This window comes from Melanostigma gelatinosum, assembly GCF_949748355.1.
Source record: "Melanostigma gelatinosum genome assembly, chromosome: 6".
Taxonomy (NCBI): Eukaryota; Metazoa; Chordata; class Actinopteri; order Perciformes; family Zoarcidae; genus Melanostigma; species Melanostigma gelatinosum.
The window spans coordinates 3,341,202-3,360,813 of record NC_136639.1 but is presented as its reverse complement, the minus strand read 5'-3'; the positions used below and the strand labels follow the sequence as shown (position 1 = coordinate 3,360,813).

At 43.2% G+C, this 19,612-nt stretch overlaps 2 protein-coding genes across 2 annotated transcripts; both read right to left on the bottom strand.

Annotated features, from left to right (window-relative positions):
- Positions 1–39: 39 nt before the first annotated feature.
- On the bottom strand, positions 40–7,117 carry tmem175 (transmembrane protein 175). Its single transcript, XM_079270650.1, has 10 exons — positions 6,855–7,117; positions 5,947–5,985; positions 5,709–5,806; positions 5,563–5,614; positions 4,578–4,613; positions 4,411–4,494; positions 4,146–4,310; positions 3,599–3,677; positions 3,044–3,179; positions 40–2,598 (listed from the first exon to the last, which is right to left on the bottom strand). The coding sequence occupies exons 1-10, from the start codon at positions 7,068–7,070 to the stop codon at positions 1,926–1,928; spliced, it is 1,578 nt and encodes a 525-aa protein (XP_079126776.1). The 5' UTR covers positions 7,071–7,117; the 3' UTR covers positions 40–1,925.
- A 773-nt stretch (positions 7,118–7,890) lies between these two features.
- LOC306778887 (NLR family CARD domain-containing protein 3-like) lies at positions 7,891–19,006 on the bottom strand. The gene is made up of 11 exons (XM_079270611.1): positions 18,970–19,006; positions 17,196–17,277; positions 16,980–17,120; positions 16,529–16,669; positions 15,622–15,700; positions 15,238–15,466; positions 13,283–15,095; positions 13,012–13,185; positions 12,679–12,852; positions 11,418–11,464; positions 7,891–11,278 (listed from the first exon to the last, which is right to left on the bottom strand). Exons 2-11 carry the CDS (start codon positions 17,261–17,263, stop codon positions 10,683–10,685), a joined length of 3,462 nt encoding a protein of 1,153 aa, XP_079126737.1. The 5' UTR covers positions 17,264–17,277; positions 18,970–19,006; the 3' UTR covers positions 7,891–10,682.
- Positions 19,007–19,612: the final 606 nt, after the last annotated feature.

Sequence of the window (19,612 nt, the reverse complement as noted above, 5' to 3'; positions counted from 1 at the left end):
GGTTCCTAATAAGACGGAGAATTCACTTTCACATTGAAGGAACAGATTTATTCACAAAACAAAGCTCAACAGTTGTTGATTTGACATTTAAAAACAGATTGTACGCAGCGTTACAGAGCAGACGACGTGAATATTCAGACTCAAATCAATCAATGCTGCTTGCAGATCATTCGATACAAATAATGAATAAATAAAAACAGACTTGCTTCTAAATGAAGCTCTGATATAGAAGCTGCGCTTAATTCATCAACAGAATAAAAAACGTGACGTCTTCAAAGTAACGATTCCAGTCTGTTGTTTAGTCACTAGTCGATATTCTCAGTCACCCGACAGGTTTCCATTAAAGTGCGTCTCAGATTTGAGTATCGAACACACAGACGTACATCATCAGAGACGAAAGTCTCTTCAGGACAGTTTAACAGAAACAGTGACCTCTTGTGGAGGAATAGACTCGACATGATGTCACAAACCTCAACATAAAAATAAGAAACCTCATCGATTCATTCTGTTCTTAACATCCTGTAGTAACATTAAGTTGACGTTACTTTTTAAAGACAGAAATCCTGAAATCATCACTGAACCTAAAATCAACAGCAGCCATGCACAGTCAGCATTTTTCTACATTTAAACGGAGGTCGTTTTCGGGGTCATTTAAGTGCACAGTCGTCCAATAAAAGATAAACATTGTGACATAACTAAAAAAGGTGACATTACATACACAAATATCTACGGAAGCCCTGGGAGGCAAGTGTGGAAAATCCATTTTCTAATTCTGATCTGAATAGTTGTCTCTCTTCAGTCTTCAGTGGTTATGACTGAAGAACAGGCGTTAAGTTCCTTAAATCATTTATTTTTCCTTCAGTGAAACAGGTGCTCAAGTGATTTGTTGTAATACTCATTCTGGCCACAAGAGGGTGAAACGCACCACTAACCCGTGTTCTAAATGAGACTAAAAGCATTTTATTCCAGGTGAGTTTAAGGTGAATTAATTGTGTGTTAAGTTATGCATCGTACGCTAAAGTTTAGCCTCTTGTGGCCGAAATGATGATTACAATAACAAACTTCTTTCCACCTGTTTCACAGATAAAAACAAGACATGTAGAAACTGGATCACCACGCTCTCCTCCCTCTTGCCTCTCGGGGTAATCTCAAGTTACGTTTGTGAATCGGACGATTTTAAAACAGTGCAATTTTCCATTTGATGGCCGTACCCGTTCTGCTCATGTTTAAAGTGCATACGCTACCGACGTGAACCCTGTCAGTCGCCAACTGGCCAACTGCAACGTTTATATTGCCGCTAAAGTCTGAAAGGAGACAAACTTGAGACATCGGAACTTTTCCTTGTCAACACACAAAGTATTTAAATACTTTCTGTGTTGACTCTCAGGTATTTCTTTTTTCTGCAACATGTTCAGCAAATTGTCTAAAATTAAAAGGCAGAATTAAAACCAAACCAGTTGGACGGACCGTTCATCGGCACACTTTTAATTGACGATAATTATAAGAAGCCTGTTTTTCCTGTTTGTACAAACTGCCGACTTAAAGCTGAAAACAGAAAATAGTTCAAATGTTTGACCCTTTGTGAGCTTTAAAATTAAAAGTGGGATATTTGTTGGTTATTTCAAAGCTGTAGGTGCCTGAAGATGATTGTTTGCTCATCAGAACTAGCATTAGCATATTCTTCAAGTCACGGTTTATAAGAGTAAATGAATGGATGGACTTTGGGCCGTCGGTGTCCTGCTGTCTCTACTCTACTTCCCAAACTTCGCCCTCAACGTGTGAAATCTTGCCAATCCTATTTTCACTGATTCCTCCTCGATTCCCAACTCCGTCCCTTTACAGTAACTCTGCTCTGAGGCCAGCGCCGCCTCACCGCTCCGTCAGTTAGCGTGATATTTCCTGTGGCCACGCCCCCTTCAAGCTAGCTAGGTGACTAAAGCGCTGAACGGCACTCTCGTCTCGTCATCTTCCTCCACTACGGCGCCCCTCTGGTCGGGCCTGTCGGGACAGAAGATGAGCCGAAGCGAAGCTCGCCCGACGCGCACCAGCAGCCGCAACACAATAAAAGCAAAAGGCACGGTGATCTCCATCAGGTGGAAAATCGCGGCGCTGAATTTACTCAAAATGCACGTCAGGAAAAACGTCCCCAGAGCCACGCAGGGGTACAGAGAGAGCTTGGCCAGCATGAATATGTGCTCGCGTCCGCCGTATCGCACGTACGGGTGCAGAGTTTCCCGTTCGTTGTAAAGAGCCACCACCCAGATGGTGAGCTGAAAGATGCCGGCGAAGAAAATGATCACGCAGCTGATCTGAATGGCTTCCAGTTCGTTGCGAGAGTCGGCCGGGAATTCGTGCGTCAGCTGGTAGGCTAGCGGCAGACCTCCGACAAACGCCAGGGAGAAGGTGTTCAGCAGGCCCATGAAGCGCGTCGTCTTGGTCACGTGGAGGAAGAGCGAGTGGTGCACGAACCAGAGGAGGCCGACGGTGGCGAAGGAGCCGAAGTAGGCGAGGTACTCCGGGCCGTAGACCCGCAGGGCCGCTATCAGGCTCCCGCCGAACTGCTTCTGCACCACGGTCGGGTCTGGAACGTTGTCCTCGCTGACGGGAAGGAACCAGAGAGGATTAACGTTGAAAGCACACTTTTCTCACACCGTTAACCGAACTTAGTCCATAGTTTTATGTTGGCGGCAATTGAGCAAAATCTTGTTCGGCAGTCGGGTGTTTTGACCTTTGACTATTTCGTAGCAGCTATGAAGATGTCACTGAAACGAGGGCCTAGCCATGAAGTTAGGCAGCTTCACTTAACGGCACTATGAGTACGATTTTGTCAGCTGCTGTTTGGAAACACAACTTTCAAAGTCGGGCCCTCAACGAGGTGAAAGCCAACCTCGGATTCACTGCAGATGAAGCCCAAGACGTTCCTCATAAAGCAACATGATGGTTGCGCTACATCGTGGGATCTCCTGCACAGCTTTGTGTTTTTAACCCTTGCCTGCTTGTGTCCCAGGTCTACCCATTCAAAGAAATGGAGTTAAAAACACACCATATGTCCAGGATGAGAAGCGTTGCTACGATGGCGTAAACTCCATCGCTGAAAGCCTCCACTCGGTCCTTGCTGAGGGGCTCGTTGGGCAGGTAGGTGTAAAACAACGTGGAGTCTGGACTCTCCGGCACCTGACCTGAAATGGACAAGATCTGGTTTGTGTTTCAAAAATGTGATGCACATACAGGCGGCAACCGCCGCTTCTGAAGAGTGAAGCCGAAGTGTCTTAAAGCTGCATTCTCTCTAGTGTCCACCAGGGGGCGACTCCTCCGGTTGTATAGACGTCTATGAGAAAATGACTCTACTTCTCTCTTGATTTATTCCCTCAGTAAACATTGTAAACATGAGTATGTCTCAATCTCTAGTTTCAAGTCTTCTTCAATACAGCATGATGTTCATTTAGTACATTATGGTCCATTTAGAGTCACACAGACCATAAAGCAGGGGATGCTTTAGGGCGGGGCTACACGCTGATTGACAGGTCTCTACCAGAGACGTACACGGCGTCTCTACTTCACGTTTCCCATACATGTCAATGTAAAACATGGTTCTTACCAATTGCTTTGCTGCGACACCACTTCAAAGACTGCGAGATGTACGGCAGGAAGATGACGACCGCCAACAGCACGTAAGACTGAGAGACAAATGAAAACATCACGACAAAGAAGAGATTCACAGCGTCGTAATGTAACGTCGGTGTTTTAGACAGAGCAGGAGCTCCTGACTGGGAATACTGATGCATTTATCAAAACTTTAATTTATAGATTTAATCATTAATCAAAGAACTTAAGTTCGAGCCGTACCGAATGTCATATTCATCTTTAATAAAGTCCTAAAACGTAGAACAAGATGAAGAGACGCCTCAAAGCAGATGATCTCAAACCGTCCAATCATCTGCTGGTGTTAAGTTAAATGTGGCATCTTTAAACTCTTAACTAGAAGTACCGCATGTCTCCAACAACCAGTTTACATTCAAGGCTTTCGTTCATAATTAGCATATCTATTCGTGAGTTATGTTTCGTGAGATCTCATCGATCTTTGACCACCAAAGTCTGATCAGTTCATCGTTCAATTTAAACAAAATTCCCTCTCTGCCACCTACCAGCTGGAAGAAGATGAAGGAGAAGATGCTGGCGAAGAAGCACATGAGGGGAACCCGCATGATGACTTTGAGGATGTGGTGTTTGTAGAAGTTCTGGTTCTCCGAGATCTGGATCTGCTCGTTGAGCAGGAAGGGACGGCTGAAGGCGTACAACACGATCACCGACTACGGAAACAAGGTGTGTAGGATTGTGATTAGTTCTAACAGATAAAAACTGCAACAATGAAACGCTTTATAAAAGTATAAAACGCTTTAACTGGCTCACCTGGATGACGCCCATCACCATCACACAGCCACAAAACAGTAGAAGGCCGAGGATGTTCTCGGGGAAGGCCGCCATCAGAGAGAACTGCAGAGAGAAGAGGGCGTGAATGACGTCGGCCAGATGAACATTTGTTCGTGTAGACGGCGTCCGCCGGGCCTCAAACTCACCGTGTACGGCAGAAAGGTGATCAGCATCATGCAGGCCTGACGGAGAAGCGGAAGCAGAGCTTCACATTAGAGAGAAGGAAACGTGCTCAAAGTGCTCAAAACACAGTTTCAGTGAAATACTTAAAGTTCGAGCTGGACCGAGTGTCGTTTCTTTACAAAGCTTCTATTGAGGTTTTAAATGTCTTTTGTTATATTTCATGACATTATCACCATTCAACAAATGGGACATCTTTTTATTTTGTCCATTTTTGGTTCTTTAAATGTAATTTATGATGCTGTTGGATTGCTGATGAACCGCCCCTTTAACCACAGGTGTGTAGGAAGCGGGAGAGCAAACATGTTGAACGTTTCCTTAGATTAAAAAATGTGAATTTTGGAAATTATTCCATGTATTGACTTTTGTACTTTAAAATGCTCCGAAGTTATTGGAAATGTTTTGATCACACGAGTCAGAAACAATCCTACGCAGCCACCGCTGTAATATGATTAAATAAATAGATATATTACTGATAATATTACTGTAGCCTGATCTTTATAACTATATTAGAAATACCGGAGTTGAACAGAATGAATAGACAAACAGAAGCTGTGTAGCATTTAAAAGTTGATTTATAATTTGAATGTCAACGTTCAGGGAGAAGGAAATTATGAGTATTTTATTGAGTATTAATTCTGATGTAATTGTGTAGGAAATCAGTTATCAATTTATGAAACACATTCTGTATGTGTGAGCTCATGAGCAGGTCTCTTTGTACATTAAAGCAGCTGGAAACTAATTGGACAATCAAATCTAACAACACGCTAACGAGCCAATCAAATGATATAAATCAGGACAATAAATTAACTTTACAGTACGTAGACATAAAATGCAACCAACTAGCGCTGCATGTCATACAATCCATTGTTATTACAGTCTCAACACTTGTGAAATACTTTCTCGAATCCTCTAATGAAATATCCACGATGTCCTGTTGTTGATACTTACGAGGTTCAGCAGCGCGAGGCAATCGTCGATACGGACAATAACTTGAAATAACCTGCAAAGTTCAACACAGAATGAGCACATGATGAATTATAAACCTAAAATCTGCTGTACCACCACCACTAATAATAATAATAATCATAACTCACCTGATATGAGCAGCCCATGCAACAGTCACAATCAGGAACGTCATCAAGTAAACAGCGATCTTAGTTGTGAGCAGAAGCTGAACACTCTCCCTCAACTCCTGCAGGGCACACAAACACATTCATAACATGTCGCCTGTTATTATTATTGTATCAGAACATTTATTATCGTCCTCATAAGCTTTACAGGAATAAAATAATGACATTCTGTTACACATCTATTCCTACTGTCAGACTCCACCTCATTATTTTCCATCTTCGTATGGGCAACAGGTAAAATCTGTGAATAAAGGAAATATGAAACGTTCAGAGGGAGACACATCTGTAGAAACAATGCGTTCACACTGACCGGTACGCCTGTTCTCTGTTTGTTAAAGGGACAGTTCACCCACAAATCTAAAAACACATACATTTCATACCTTTTATTGCTATTTATCTATCAACGTAGAGATGTCTGCCTCCTCTCTAATATTAAGGGACTATATCGTCTCTTTCCAGCAGTTATGACTTATTATGGTTATTGGAGATAAGTATTATCAGACCTTAACACAAGATGGTGGTTCAATATTAAGTGCTGATTGGCTGCTAAAATTCAAACTCTCTTGATTCCTGCTAGTTAACCAACAGCATATTAATCGCATGTCGTTTAAATGCAGTAGAAAGTATATTTTTTCCCTCTGAAATGTAGTGAAACAGAAGTATTAAGGAGTAAAATTTAAATTGTACTCGGGTCAATGCACTAATGTTTGTTTCCACACTACTTCTGCAAGATATTTACTAAACTCATGGAATAATAATAATGTTATTGATCCCTGATACTTGTTCCCACCACCACCGTGAAGCCTGAGTTAACAGAATCACATTTTTACACACTGGCTTTTATGTGATGTTGTCGCTTTTCAGTTTTATTTTTAATAAATTATTTTTATTTGTTTATTTTTATTTTACTAAACATATATATTATTTTATTTATTTTTTATTTCATTTTTATCGTATCGACTGTCTCACTGAGCTTATTGTTATTATTTTCTTGCTTTGTCTGTCAAAGCACTTTGTAAACTCTGTTTCTAAAGGTGCTCTATCAATACAGTTGTGATTATTATTATTGTTATTATGATGATGATACGGTTCGAGGCTCGGGTGTCTCACCATGACGGTGGCGATGATGGAGATGAGCGCGTCGCTGTAGGCCAGCAGTCTGTGGGAGGACTGGGTGCCGCTGTGGGCCTCTCTGTCAGACTCGGACGGAGCGCTAAAGTTCTCTAGGAACGAGGAGGAGGAGGCTGCGTGGCTCCTCGCGTCCTTCTTCTCCATCTCCTCCTCGACGTGGTGCTCAATGATCTCGCTGTCGACGTTTTCCCCCATCGTGGAGGGGAACCCACGGACCCGGAGGACGGAACTGTTTGCAAACAACCCAGAAGACAGGGCGGGAGAGAGGGCGGGGAAACCGGAAGCAGCTGCACGGTCAACTTCCGGTTGTCGACAAAAGATCGCTTGTTTGGTGGAAGAGGACCCACTCGGTGGTTAAAAACGGATACAGTATTTTTTTTTCTCCATGTGGATATTCATTTTTTGGTTTATTACACTTTTAACTTCCGGTTCGAGCGAGGATCGAGGAGCGAGGAAATGATCCTCCTTGAAACGGAAGTTGTTGAGGAGCGAGGAAATGAAGAAATTACAAATAAGAGACAATTTCCTTGATTCCGGTTGAACTTCCGGAACGCAATCCTCGCCTGAACCGGAAGTTGGAAATGACAAATAAGAGACTTGGGATGTACCCTAGGCCTAGCCCTAGACCAGCGGTGCCAAACTTTTTAGGCCGCGCAACCCCTTCTACATCCCGACCGGGTTCACGCACCCCCAATCCCGCACACCTTAAAAAAAAGAAGCAACAGAGCCTATTTATAGCCGCATAGAAATCGGACCAATGAGAGAACAGTTTGCTCGCGCGTGGCGTTTGTTTACAATATTTAGTCCGCTGTTGTTAAATGTTGCAGTGTGAACACAAACCGAACAAAGGGGCAACTGCAACATTGTATCATATTAATCCCTGAATCAGAACAAAGCAAACGAACTGAAGGTGTGAAAACGCCCTGAAACGCTGCAACAAAGTTTCAATAACTTTCAGTGACACAAGGCGTCACTTTTAAAGAGCAATAAGGATGGCGAGCACACACGCACAGGCTCAGAGGCAGATTATCACATTTAATTTACAATTAACCACCACATCAATTAAGGTTAAGAATATTATGAAGAAGAAGAATACAAGACTGAAGAAGAAGATAAAGCGACTTCAGCTGAAAACATTAGACCTGACAACATCCTCAATTCAAGTTGAAGAATGTAAAGCAGATTAAACAGTTTACTAATAAGTCATTAATTGACGGGTCATTCAACTCCACAGAGCGCCACCTGCTGGCTGCAGAAAACAAGTATAATGTATAAATGTAATATATATCTTCAACATTTATTTCAGACTCATGAGTCCACATAGTATCAAAAAAACAACAACACAAACACAACAACAATATATAAAATACAATACAATACGAGGACACCAAGACACAGTTCAGTTAAAAAAGTCACTCGTTGTTAAAAACAGACATTTGTTCCAATGTTTCCAGAAACAAGAAGAATATCTTGTGTCGCTTTGTGTTGGATGAGTTACGGCTTTTATAATTGCATTTTCTGAGTCATTTAACCGACATTTAAATTTGTAAATAAAATTCCTCAACACAGCATGGAAGGTGGGAACATTTCACAAACATATGACTAGCACTTGTCCATCTTGGAAGCTTGAGCAAGATTCTAAAAGCATCATTAAATGCCACCTGAATCTTCTTCATTTTGGCTTTACTACAGCTGCACCACAGCTGGGCTGTATACAGTGAGTACAGTCGGCTCTGAAGAGAGCTGTTTTAACATCATCTGTACACATGTGAAATTTACCTGCCAGCATATTAGCTTGAGCATACAATTTGCAACACTGCTGCTGCACATCGTCATCATCACTTAGGTCATTCCTGATGATGTGACCCAAATATTTAATTTTGTGCACCATATTTAGCTCTTGACCTCCCATAAAAAATGAGGGAAAATGTAGCTTCTGATCCTCCTTGGTTTTAGCAATCGCGATAACACTCTTTTTAGAGTTGAATTCGATGTCACACTGCACGCCATACCGTGAGCAGACTCTGAGCAATTGCTGTAAACCAGCGCTATAAGGAGACAGGACCACGAAGTCATCAGCGTACATCAGATGGTTAACAAGACTTTCCCCCACCATACGTCCTGCACTCTTTGTTTTTTCAAAAGATCATCCATATGTAGATTAAAAAGAGCAGGTGACAGTATTCCACCTTGACGGACATGGGGGAAAGAATCGATACAGCATAGTATCGCGATATTTTGCGTGGCGATATTATATCGCCACGCATTTGTTACACGATGATCAAAGAAGATGAATTTAGTTTGTTCAAATCAAAACAACTCTTCACAACTTGTGCTTCTTGTTCCACAGATGCTGCATTTGATCCAGAAAGACTCTTGTTTGACATTCGGAGGTTTTTCTGAACACAAACAAATGTTTCAAGACAACAAAGTTCAGTTTTCTACACAAAGTCAAAGATGTTTCACAGCTTCTCTCAGACAACACATCATTCCAGGTCATTACATGGACCTCGCTCAGCTCTTTCACACATCCATCTGCAACACCACAAGTCCCAGAGAGCTCTCAACCCCCCAGAGTCCAGACCAGCTCAGGTACCCCTCACCTGCTCCAACTGCATCTACAACCACTGAGAGATCAGGTTGGTACCAACTCTCATCAGCTGTGTGTGATCTTGTACACCAGGGGTCGCCAATTGGCGGACCGCGGTCCGGATCCGGACCCAGACGCCGTTGTATCCGGACCCAGGACCTAAAATCGATTTTATTTTTGACGGAGCGCTTCTATTTTAACCGGCGCAGCTTTTTCAGCCGTTACGGCACTCGTTCAGCGGTGCAGGAAACACACCGACCAATGCGTTGTAAATCACATCGCGTGATGCAGCTCCGCCAATCAAATGTGGGTATTCTGACACGTTTCCTCGGGAAGAGATGAGGAAAGAGAAGGAAGAGCAGGAGAATAATACGTGAGTCAGAGAAGTTATTTCACATGACGTTCTCCAAAAAGAGAAAAGTGGTCAAAGAGACCAGAGTCTTTAACCAAGAATGAACAGACTCTTACAGGTTAATTCTTCACACGGACTGTTTATAGCCAGTGTGTCTCACATGTTTAGAGACTGTGACGATTATTAAAAGCGGTAAATGAAGCGACACTACGAGACAAAGCACAACTTTTTTGAACAAACGTACCCACTCGCATCTGAAATTATATCACAGAAAATAAATCTCAGAGCCCATTAGTTCACTGTTCAATGATGTTAACAGGGAGAATAGAGCTGAAACTAGTAGTTAAATAAACACACAAAGTCCATGCGCACTCATTTCTCGAATTTCAAGATGAGAAAAATAGAATATTGTGTCTTCTTTGATTGACATCACTTCACACATGAATGAACTGAATTTAAAGCTGCAGGACAATTCAGTGAAATTCATTTTTACAAGATTAAGTACATTATTTTAAGATGCACATTTTTGAAAAGCTTTCTGTTATGTCAGTTATTCTTTCATGCAGCCCTTATTGTACTTGAGATGAGAAGAACATTTATTTATGTATTATTTATAATCCATCCAGTTAAATTTGAAAAGTGAGAATGATAATTTGTTAAAATATAATTGATGTGTACTTTATTTGATTCGACAGTTGTTGACTACACAAAGACGTTGTTACTACTACTAGGCTTCTTGAATATATTTATGGCACTAAATGGCAAGTTAGATATTATTGTAATGTTCCGGACCTTTGCCCGAGGAGATTTTCTCAATCTGGACCTTTTGGAATTTTAATTGAAGACCCTTGCTGTACACACTGAACTATCTGGTCAGCAGAGAGAAGGTTCCTCTAGCAGGAGGAGACTCTCCCTCCTCCAGAGAACACAGAGACACCGAGGAACCAGGCTTGGACCAGGAGATGAACCCAAAGCCAGGATAAAGAGGTTCAGTGAATGTGGTGTTGAAGGTGTGGAGGTGGATCAGTGTGTCAGAGGAGACTCTGTAGAAGGACAGAGAGCCAGCAGGCCAGTCCACATACACTGCTACTCTACCAGAGGAGGAGGAGGAGGAGGAGATGTACGTTTCTGTCTTATTGTGACAGACAGAGTAACGACCATCATCAGAGCACCACAGACACCAGGACTGATCATTCTCTCCAAACTCACAGTCTCTACTGTCTCCTCTCCTCCTGATTCCTCTGTAACTCACTGATATATAAACTCCTTCTCTCCACTCGACCTCCCAGTAACAGCGACCAGTCAGACCAGTGCTACACAGCAGCTGAAGATAGTGGTCAAACCTGTCTGGATGATCAGGGTATGACTGATCCTCCTCCACAAGTGCCATCTCCCTGTTGTTGTCAGACAGTTTGAGTCTCCTGTTCACTGTGTTTGTGTCGAGTGTGAGTTCACAGGAATCTGATGGAGAGAACAAGACACAACACGGCTGCAGTTATGAATCTATCATGTGTTTGATGATGACATCAGAGATGTGAATGAGTGATGTCACAGTTTGAAGATGCTTTGTTTTCATGAATCTAACTCAAAGCACACTTACACTTCCTCAGACCTGGTCTGGACCATCGGACTCCAGCAGGCTCCACCCTGAAAGCAGGAGGGGGGTCAGAGCAGCATGGAGACATGGACATTACATCACTCTCACACACAGAGCTTTGTTATTCATCTTCACATGAGCACTTATTATTCATCAGCTCATACTCTGTGACTTCACTGGAGCTTCTTCTGATTGGCCCATGACGACAGCTCATTATCTTCACTTATTCATGATGTATTATTATCAGTGTTATATTGACCATCATCATCCATTTCACACTCAGTTTCCTCGACAGTCAGTCAGTGAGTCACATGTTTAAACCTGCATCTATTCATTTCTTTGTCCACTTGTGGTTCAGTGAAAACAAGCTGTGAACACAACATGTGACATCTTATCAGCTTATAAAGTAGTTGTGTCGAACATGATATCAACCAGCTGCTCCACATCCTGCAGTTACACATCAACATGATGACTCATCAGGAGTGTTCCTGGTGTGTGTGTGTGTGTGTGTGTGTGTGTGTGTGTGTGTGTGTGTGTGTGTGTGTGTGTGTGTGTGTGTGTGTGTGTGTGTGTGTGTGTGTGTGTGTGTGTGTGTCTCTTTAATGGCAGGATCCGGGAGATTGCAGACTGGAGACACCTGGGCCAGTGCTCCAGTATAAAGCTCCGCCTTCCTGACTGTCAGACCCCGCTCTCCTATCGCCCCGTGGAGGAACGAGAACGGCTCGTTCCAGCCACCTTTGTTGTTCGACGTATTGCTATGTCGAATAAAACTCTTTGCTTTTGGAAACCCGTCTGTGTCTCCCTGATTAGGTTATGACTGTCAGAGCCAGGTCGTGACAAGGAGTGTTTGTGTCTCCTGATGAATGGAAGTCCACTATTCTCTCTCTCGTAGCTCTGTGTTTGGTCTCCACCACCTCCTGAGGGAAACATCTGTCTCTTTAGCTGCTAAATGCTCCAATATGTTCACCAGCTAGTGGTTGGATGTACAAATACAATAGGATGTACATACATCCTATTGTGATGATTCATCAAGATGCTTTAAACAGATTGTTTCTTTGTCTTTTCACAATAATGTCTGGACTAAAGAGCAACACACACAAGCATCAAAACATCTACTATTGTTTGATATGTCTCTGGTAGTTTGAGGTCAGCTTGGTGTATCAGGGTCTTATTAACCAGGCTGACAGTGTGACAGAGAACAAGTCTCCAGCTCGACCTCCTCCATCAGACTGAGTGTCTGTGGCTGCAGCAGGCCTCTTCATACCTGAGAGTTTCCAGTCTCCAGTATGGATCCTTCAGTCCATCAGACAGCATCTTCACTCCTGAGTCTCCTGGATGATTGTAGCTCAGGTCCAGCTCTCTCAGATGGGAGGGGTTGGAGCTCAGAGCTGAGGCCAGAGAAGCACAGCCTTCCTCTGTGATCAGACAGCCTGACAGGCTGCAAACACACAAAACAACACACGTGTCACATGATCTGAGGGATCTGAGGGAACTGTGAGGGCTGGAAGGTTTGTGTGTATTACTGTCATCACCAATCTGTTTGTGTGTAAACTTTAAACTTAGAACTTAGTCAAAGAAAAGTAATTCACAGGGTCACCTGAGAGTCTCCAGTGTACAATGTGGACTCTTTAGTCCTCCAGACAGCATCTTCACTCCTGAATCCTGCAGGTCGTTGTTACTCAGGTCCATCTCTCTCAGACTAGAGGACTGGGAGCTGAGAACTGAGGACAGAGCTTCACAGATTCTCCCTGAGAGGTTACAGTCACTCAGTCTGAAGAGACAATGATGAAGAAGAAATAAACAATAAGTAGAAAAGATATTGGCGTATTTAAGTTTTGATATATGAATCTAACTCTCTCTGTACTTACAGAGCTTTGTTGGAGGCTTTGACCACTGGCAGCAGCCTCAGAAGAGCCTCCTCTGAAGCAGAGTATTTCTTCAGGTCAAACACGTCCAGATCTTCTTCTGATGACAGTAAGATGAAGCCCAGAGCTGACCACTGAGCAGGAGACAGTTCATCTGTGGAGAGACGTCCTGAACTCAGGGCCTGTTGGATCTGCTCCACTAGAGAACCATCATTCAGTTCATTCAGACAGTGGAACAGATTGATGCTTTTCTCTGGAGACACATCCTCACTGATCTTCTTCTTGATGTACTGGGCTGTTTCCCGATTGGTCTGTGAGCTACTTCCTGTCTGTGTCAGCAGACCTCGTAGGAGAGTCTGATTGGTCTCCAGAGAAAGACCCAGAAGGAAGCGGAGGAACAAGTCCAGGTGTCCATTTGGACTCTGTAAGGCCTTGTCCACAGCACTCTGGTAGAGATGTGTTCGTTCAGGTTTGTCTCTAAAGTCTTCAGACCAACGGGAGGTTGTTGGTTCTTCTGACAGCAGATTGACTCCAGAGTTGATGAAGGTCAGATGGACATGAAGAGCAGCCAGAAACTCCTGAACACTCAGATGGACGAAGCAGAAGACCTTGTCCTGGTACAGTCCTCTCTCCTCTCTAAAGACCTGTGTGAACACTCCTGAGTACACTGAGGCTGCTCTGATGTCGATGCCACACTCTGTCAGGTCGGATTCATAGAAGATCAGGTTGCCTTTCTGCAGCTGATCAAAAGCCAGTTTTCCCAGAGATTCGGTCATCTCCCTGCTCTCTGGACTCCAGTGATCTGTCGCAGCTCCTCCATCATACTTGACCTTCTTCAGTTTGGACTGAACCACCAGGAAGTGGATGTACATCTCAGTCAGGGTCTTGGGCAGCTCTCCTCCCTCTCTGGTCTTCAACACATCCTCCAGAACTGTAGCAGTGATCCAGCAGAAGACTGGGATGTGGCACATGATGTGGAGGCTTCGTGAGGTCTTGATGTGGGAGATGATCCTTCTGGCCTGCTCCTTATCTCTGAATCTCTTCCTGAAGTACTCCTCCTTCTGTGGGTCAGTGAACCCTCTGACCTCTGTCACCATGTCGACACACTCAGGAGGGATCTGATTGGCTGCTGCAGGTCGTGTGGTTATCCAGAGGCGAGCAGAGGGAAGCAGTTTCCCCCTGAAGAGGTTTGTCAGCAGCACATCCACTGAGGTGGACTCTGTAACATCAGTCAGGATCTCATTGTGGTGGAAGTCCAGAGGAAGTCGACACTCATCCAGACCGTCAAAGATGAACAGAACCAGGAACTCTTCAAACCTGCAGATTCCTGCTCCTTTGGTTTCACTGAAGAAGTGATGAACAAGCTCCACCAAGCTGAACTTCTTCTCTTTCAGCACATTCAGCTCTCTGAAGGTGAATGGAAATGTGAACTGTATGTCCTGGTGGGCTTCGTCTTCAGCCCAGTCCAGAGTGAACTTCTGTGTTAAGACTGTTTTCCCAATGCCAGCCACTCCCTTTGTCATCACTGTTCTGATTGGTTCCTCTGCTCCAGGTGAGGCTTTAAAGAGGTCTTCTTGTCTGATGGTTGTTTCTGGTCTGTGTGGTTTCCTGGATGCTGTTTCAATCTGTCTGACCTCATGTTGATCATTGACCTCTGCAGTCCCTCCCTCTGTGATGTAGAGCTCTGTGTACATCTCATTCAGAAGGGTTGGGTTTCCTGCTTTAGCGATCCCCTCAAACACACTCTGGAACTTCTTCTTCAGGTTAGATTTGAGTTCACGTTGACAAACTGCAGCAGGAACTCCTGAATGACTTCCTGAATAAAAACAAAGAACATCAATGAATACATTATCCGAGAAATATGTCAACATATCTGAATACATGTTGGTCCATCTCTTGAGACGTTAGTAAACGTCACATTTATCCAGCATGTTGAATCTTTAGAGAAATCCTCTTACTGCTCTGCAGACAGTCAGCCAGCTCCTCCTGCTTCATTCTCCTCAGGAAGTTCATTGTGATCTCCACAAATGCCTCTCTGCTGTTCCTCCTCTGTTCTTCATCCTCACCGTCCAGCACCTCCTCATCCTCCCTCTGACTCTCTAAGCATTCTGGGTAATCTGAACTCACAACCTTCTGGATCTTCTTCAGCTCGTTCTTCACAAAAGTGACGATGGTCTCCTCCAGCAGCTGGAACAGAATATTCTATGAATGACACAAACTAAAACCATGGAAGCAAACATCAGATCCATGTGGGACAGACTGACGATCCACTGGTCTACAAAGTGCAGCATGGAGATGATTGTGAACACAATAGATGTAACAGTAGTTGTACATGTACAGACCGTAAATATGGAGTCCAGGTGTGTTTGATGCTGCTGGGCAGACTGACCTCTGGGAACCTCTGAGCTCTCCTGGTCCTCTCTGTGGAGGAATCATGAACAATCAGGTCCACTGATTACCTGAGGACCACTTTAGTGAAATCTCTCTGTCAACCTTTGAACCACTGTTACACTTTAAAACCATCCACTTGCCTCTGAGACTGAATTCACTTCATGTTTAAAAGCTGTGTTTAGACGGTTGGTCCGGATGTTTTCGTCGTTATTAACTGCTCCATGTCAACTGGTATCTCCTCTCTCATTCTAAACATGCTGCCGTTTTTATAAGATTTTAGAAAAGACTCTTCCCACTCCATTGATTTCTTTCATGAATAACAGTGAAATGTTTGAGAATCTTCAGTCTGACTTTCACTCTCTTCACATCTCTGAGACTTCTCAGGTCAAGGTCACATGACCTTCTGCCTGTACTCATTTGAATTATTCTTGACCTCAGCTCAGCCTTTGACACAGTGGACCACAAAGTCTTAATCCGCCGTCTAAAGAACTCTGTGGCATCAGTGATGTGGAGCTGGATTGGTTGATGTCTTATCTGTTGAACTGGCTCTTTTCTGTAATGCTTGGAGAGGCCGCCTCTCTTCTGTGGGGCCCCTCAGCTGTGGAACTCTCTTCCTGGTAATCTAAGGCTGGAAAATTCAGTTTCCTCTTTAAATATCTTCTGAAGACTCACTTTTACCGTTTGGATTATTTTTACATATGACGCATTTTATTTATTTAAAATCGTATTTTACGATTGTGTTTCTTATTTGCTTTCATGTTTTATTGTGAAGTACTTTGTAACTTTATTTTGGAATAATCATCCAAACCATCATCATCACCATCACCATCATCACCACCATCAGTTTGAAATCCTTACCTTTGATCAACAGAGTGGCATCCATCTTTGAAGTCTATAAAATAAGGCATAGACCCGTCACTCTTCATGGACACACAGCTGGGTCCTGGTCCCGGTCCAGGTTCAGGTCCAGGTCCAGGTCCAGGTTGTTCCAGCTTCCTCCTGATAGAAACACCAGATACATTCAGTGAAGTAATAAACCTACTGTACTCTGTGTATTTGTATTCTGGTAGTTTTAGGAGACATTTAGAATGAAATCAATGTTTCATGTAGAAATGTTTCAGTGTTGATGTTGAAGCTGTATTCAGTGCAGCAAAGACAGGAAGTGATGCAGTGAGGTGACCATGATGGTTGAAGAGCAATGCTGTCTAATCAGGATGAAGAGAGGAACCATGTGGTGTAAAAGAGTTTTACCTGAGTGACCATCTGACCATCATCATCATCATCACCACCATCAGTTTGAAATCCTCACCTTTGATCAACAGAGTGGCGTCCATCTTTGAAGTCTATAAAATAAGGCATAGACCCGTCACTCTTCATGGACACACAGCTGGGTTCAGGTTGAGGTCCAGGTTCAGGTCCAGGTCCAGGGCAGTGTGGTCCCTGATGGGTCCTGGTCACACGTGTAGAAACAGAGTCAGTGAATGAAAGACTTTGAGTCATGGACAGGTAGAGATGGTCATCTCACCTCTGAGCTTTGGTGTGGCTGGTTTTAGAGGGAGGGACTCCCTCCTCTCCGTCCTCACACTGATTCATAGCAGAGTCCACACCTTCACACAAACACAACAACATTATTTCTCTTCATCATGACAAACACACACAGCTCATTCACCTCAACACTAAAGACACTCATGGGACAGTTTCCATGCTGTTGTCCCTCTGAGCTGCAGAGTCCTCTCTAAGAGATGACGTTCACAACGCTCTTTAGTCTGTTGGCTTGTTTGAAGACGAGAGGAAGACTCTTCATCTGGCTTTTTATTGGCCTCTCTTTGTGGATGACGTCACCTTTCACTTCTATTTGAGTGACTTTGAAAAGCTCTTCAACGTTTGAAATGTTCCTCTGTTTCCACGTCCAGTCAGAGCAGGAAGCAGCTCGTCCAACAATCCAAAATCAGTCATGTGACCTTGTTAGCTGCTGCTGAATTCACATCACTTTGTACCGTCATGTGTAGAGGAACCAGTGAGAGCAGAGCTGAAAGCATCCGTCCAATCATTGATCAGCACTCAGTCCTCCTTCACATCAACGTCCTGATTCTCTGTGATGGAGTCGCACTGATGTCTCCTCTCAATGAGGCTGTTAGTGGAGCTGTTAACGGGGCTGTCGCCATCTGGTGGCTCAAAGGGAAACCGTCACCTTGAACGGACTCATTTCACCGTTTACAGCTTTTCACAATAAAGCACCCATCATTATTTGTTGGGTTGATGTTCTTTGAAAACGGGTTAACATCAGCTGAACAGCTTCTTTATGCAGACGGCCACTTAGAGTAGCTTCAGTGTTTGTAACATAACAGACTGTCAAAGTAAAAGCAGCTCTCTAAACTCTCTGTGTCTCCTGGAGGTCTGACAGTAATCTAGTAGAACACGTTGGCAGAGGAGACGAGTGAGGAGTCCAGAGAAGAGGACCGGCAGTGAATCCAGAGGCTGAGAGAGGAAAGTGGGCTCAACTGGCTGTTCGTTGAATCCTTCAATGAAGCACTGTGAGCTCTCATCTGCAGATGTTTACTGATGTGTTGTCACAATGTAGTGTGCATCCTTTATTGTGACATGTAACCTGAATCTCAGCGTTTACTGCTTTACAGGTCATTTATACTGATGCCTACTGACATGACTTTAAACTATTGTGAGCTCATTTCTGCTCTCCAAACGCTTTATAATAAAAATAATCAGAATAATCAGAATAAATAATAATAACAACATTAGAAGAACAATAGGTCCTAATCTAATTGAAGTTTAGTATGTACAGTATGACGTCATTGTCCGCGCTAACTACCGCACATCCCTCCAAGGAGTACTTCCGGTCTGGATTTCAAAGTAAAGGATCGCGTGAGTTATTTGTGATTAAGGAACAGAAGAGTAATTTAAGATCCTCTTATTTAGACTACAGTCAGTACTAATATGAAGTACTTTACTGTGTACTATTTGTATAATCTAATGTCAAAGTCCCTTCCAGAGACCAAGATTCATTATTTTTGTCTAACTTCAATGTGGGATTCAAATAGTACACAGTCAAATACTTCATATTATATCTGACTGTAGCTTTAATAATAATAAATAACAGGATCTTAAATTACTCTTCTATTCATTGGAGTGATGTGCGGTAGCTTTAGTGCGGACGATGACGTCATACTGCACATACTAAACTTCGCATTAAATCCATTTGTGTTCAGCTGACTGAAGAAAAACATCAAGTATTATTTGACCAAAGAGTCAGAGTCCCTCAGTGAGAAGAGTCGCTCACTAACCTTTAGAAGCAGAGAAGAAGAAGCTGCGACACAACGAGCTCCAGAAGTGAAACGAAAGGAAACAGGGAGGGAGGGGCCGTCACGCAAGGAGAGATGAAAGGAGATGAGAGACGTCCTTTCCTCAGCTGCGTCACGTGAAGCGACGTCTGTTTCTGATGACGGAGGATCAGCTGATCACAGCTGTCAGTCGGCTTTAACAGCTGGAGAGACTTTAGAGAAGTTTATGTCTGTACACATGATCACTGTACTTAATAATATAAACTAATAATACTAATTATATACTTTATTCATCTCCAGGGGGAAATTAGTTTATAACAGCAGCAAAGATAAACTTCAGCAAACGAAGTAACAGAGTAAAAATAAATTATTGAGAATGAAAAATGCACACTATATACAATAAAATAACAGAGTAGAACATATTAAATATAAATAAAATAAAATAAAAAATGCCCAGTATGAAATAGAATAGTGTTAAATTAACTAACTACATCAACTAAACAGTATAGTGCAAAGACAGTGTCGTGGTGTTGTAGTCATGTGAAGGATGATCTGTTCACAGGTGATTAATTATAGAGTCTGATAGCAGAATGTTCTCCTGTATCTGGATCAGTCTGTCCCTGCAGGAGGTGGTGGAGAGGGTGGT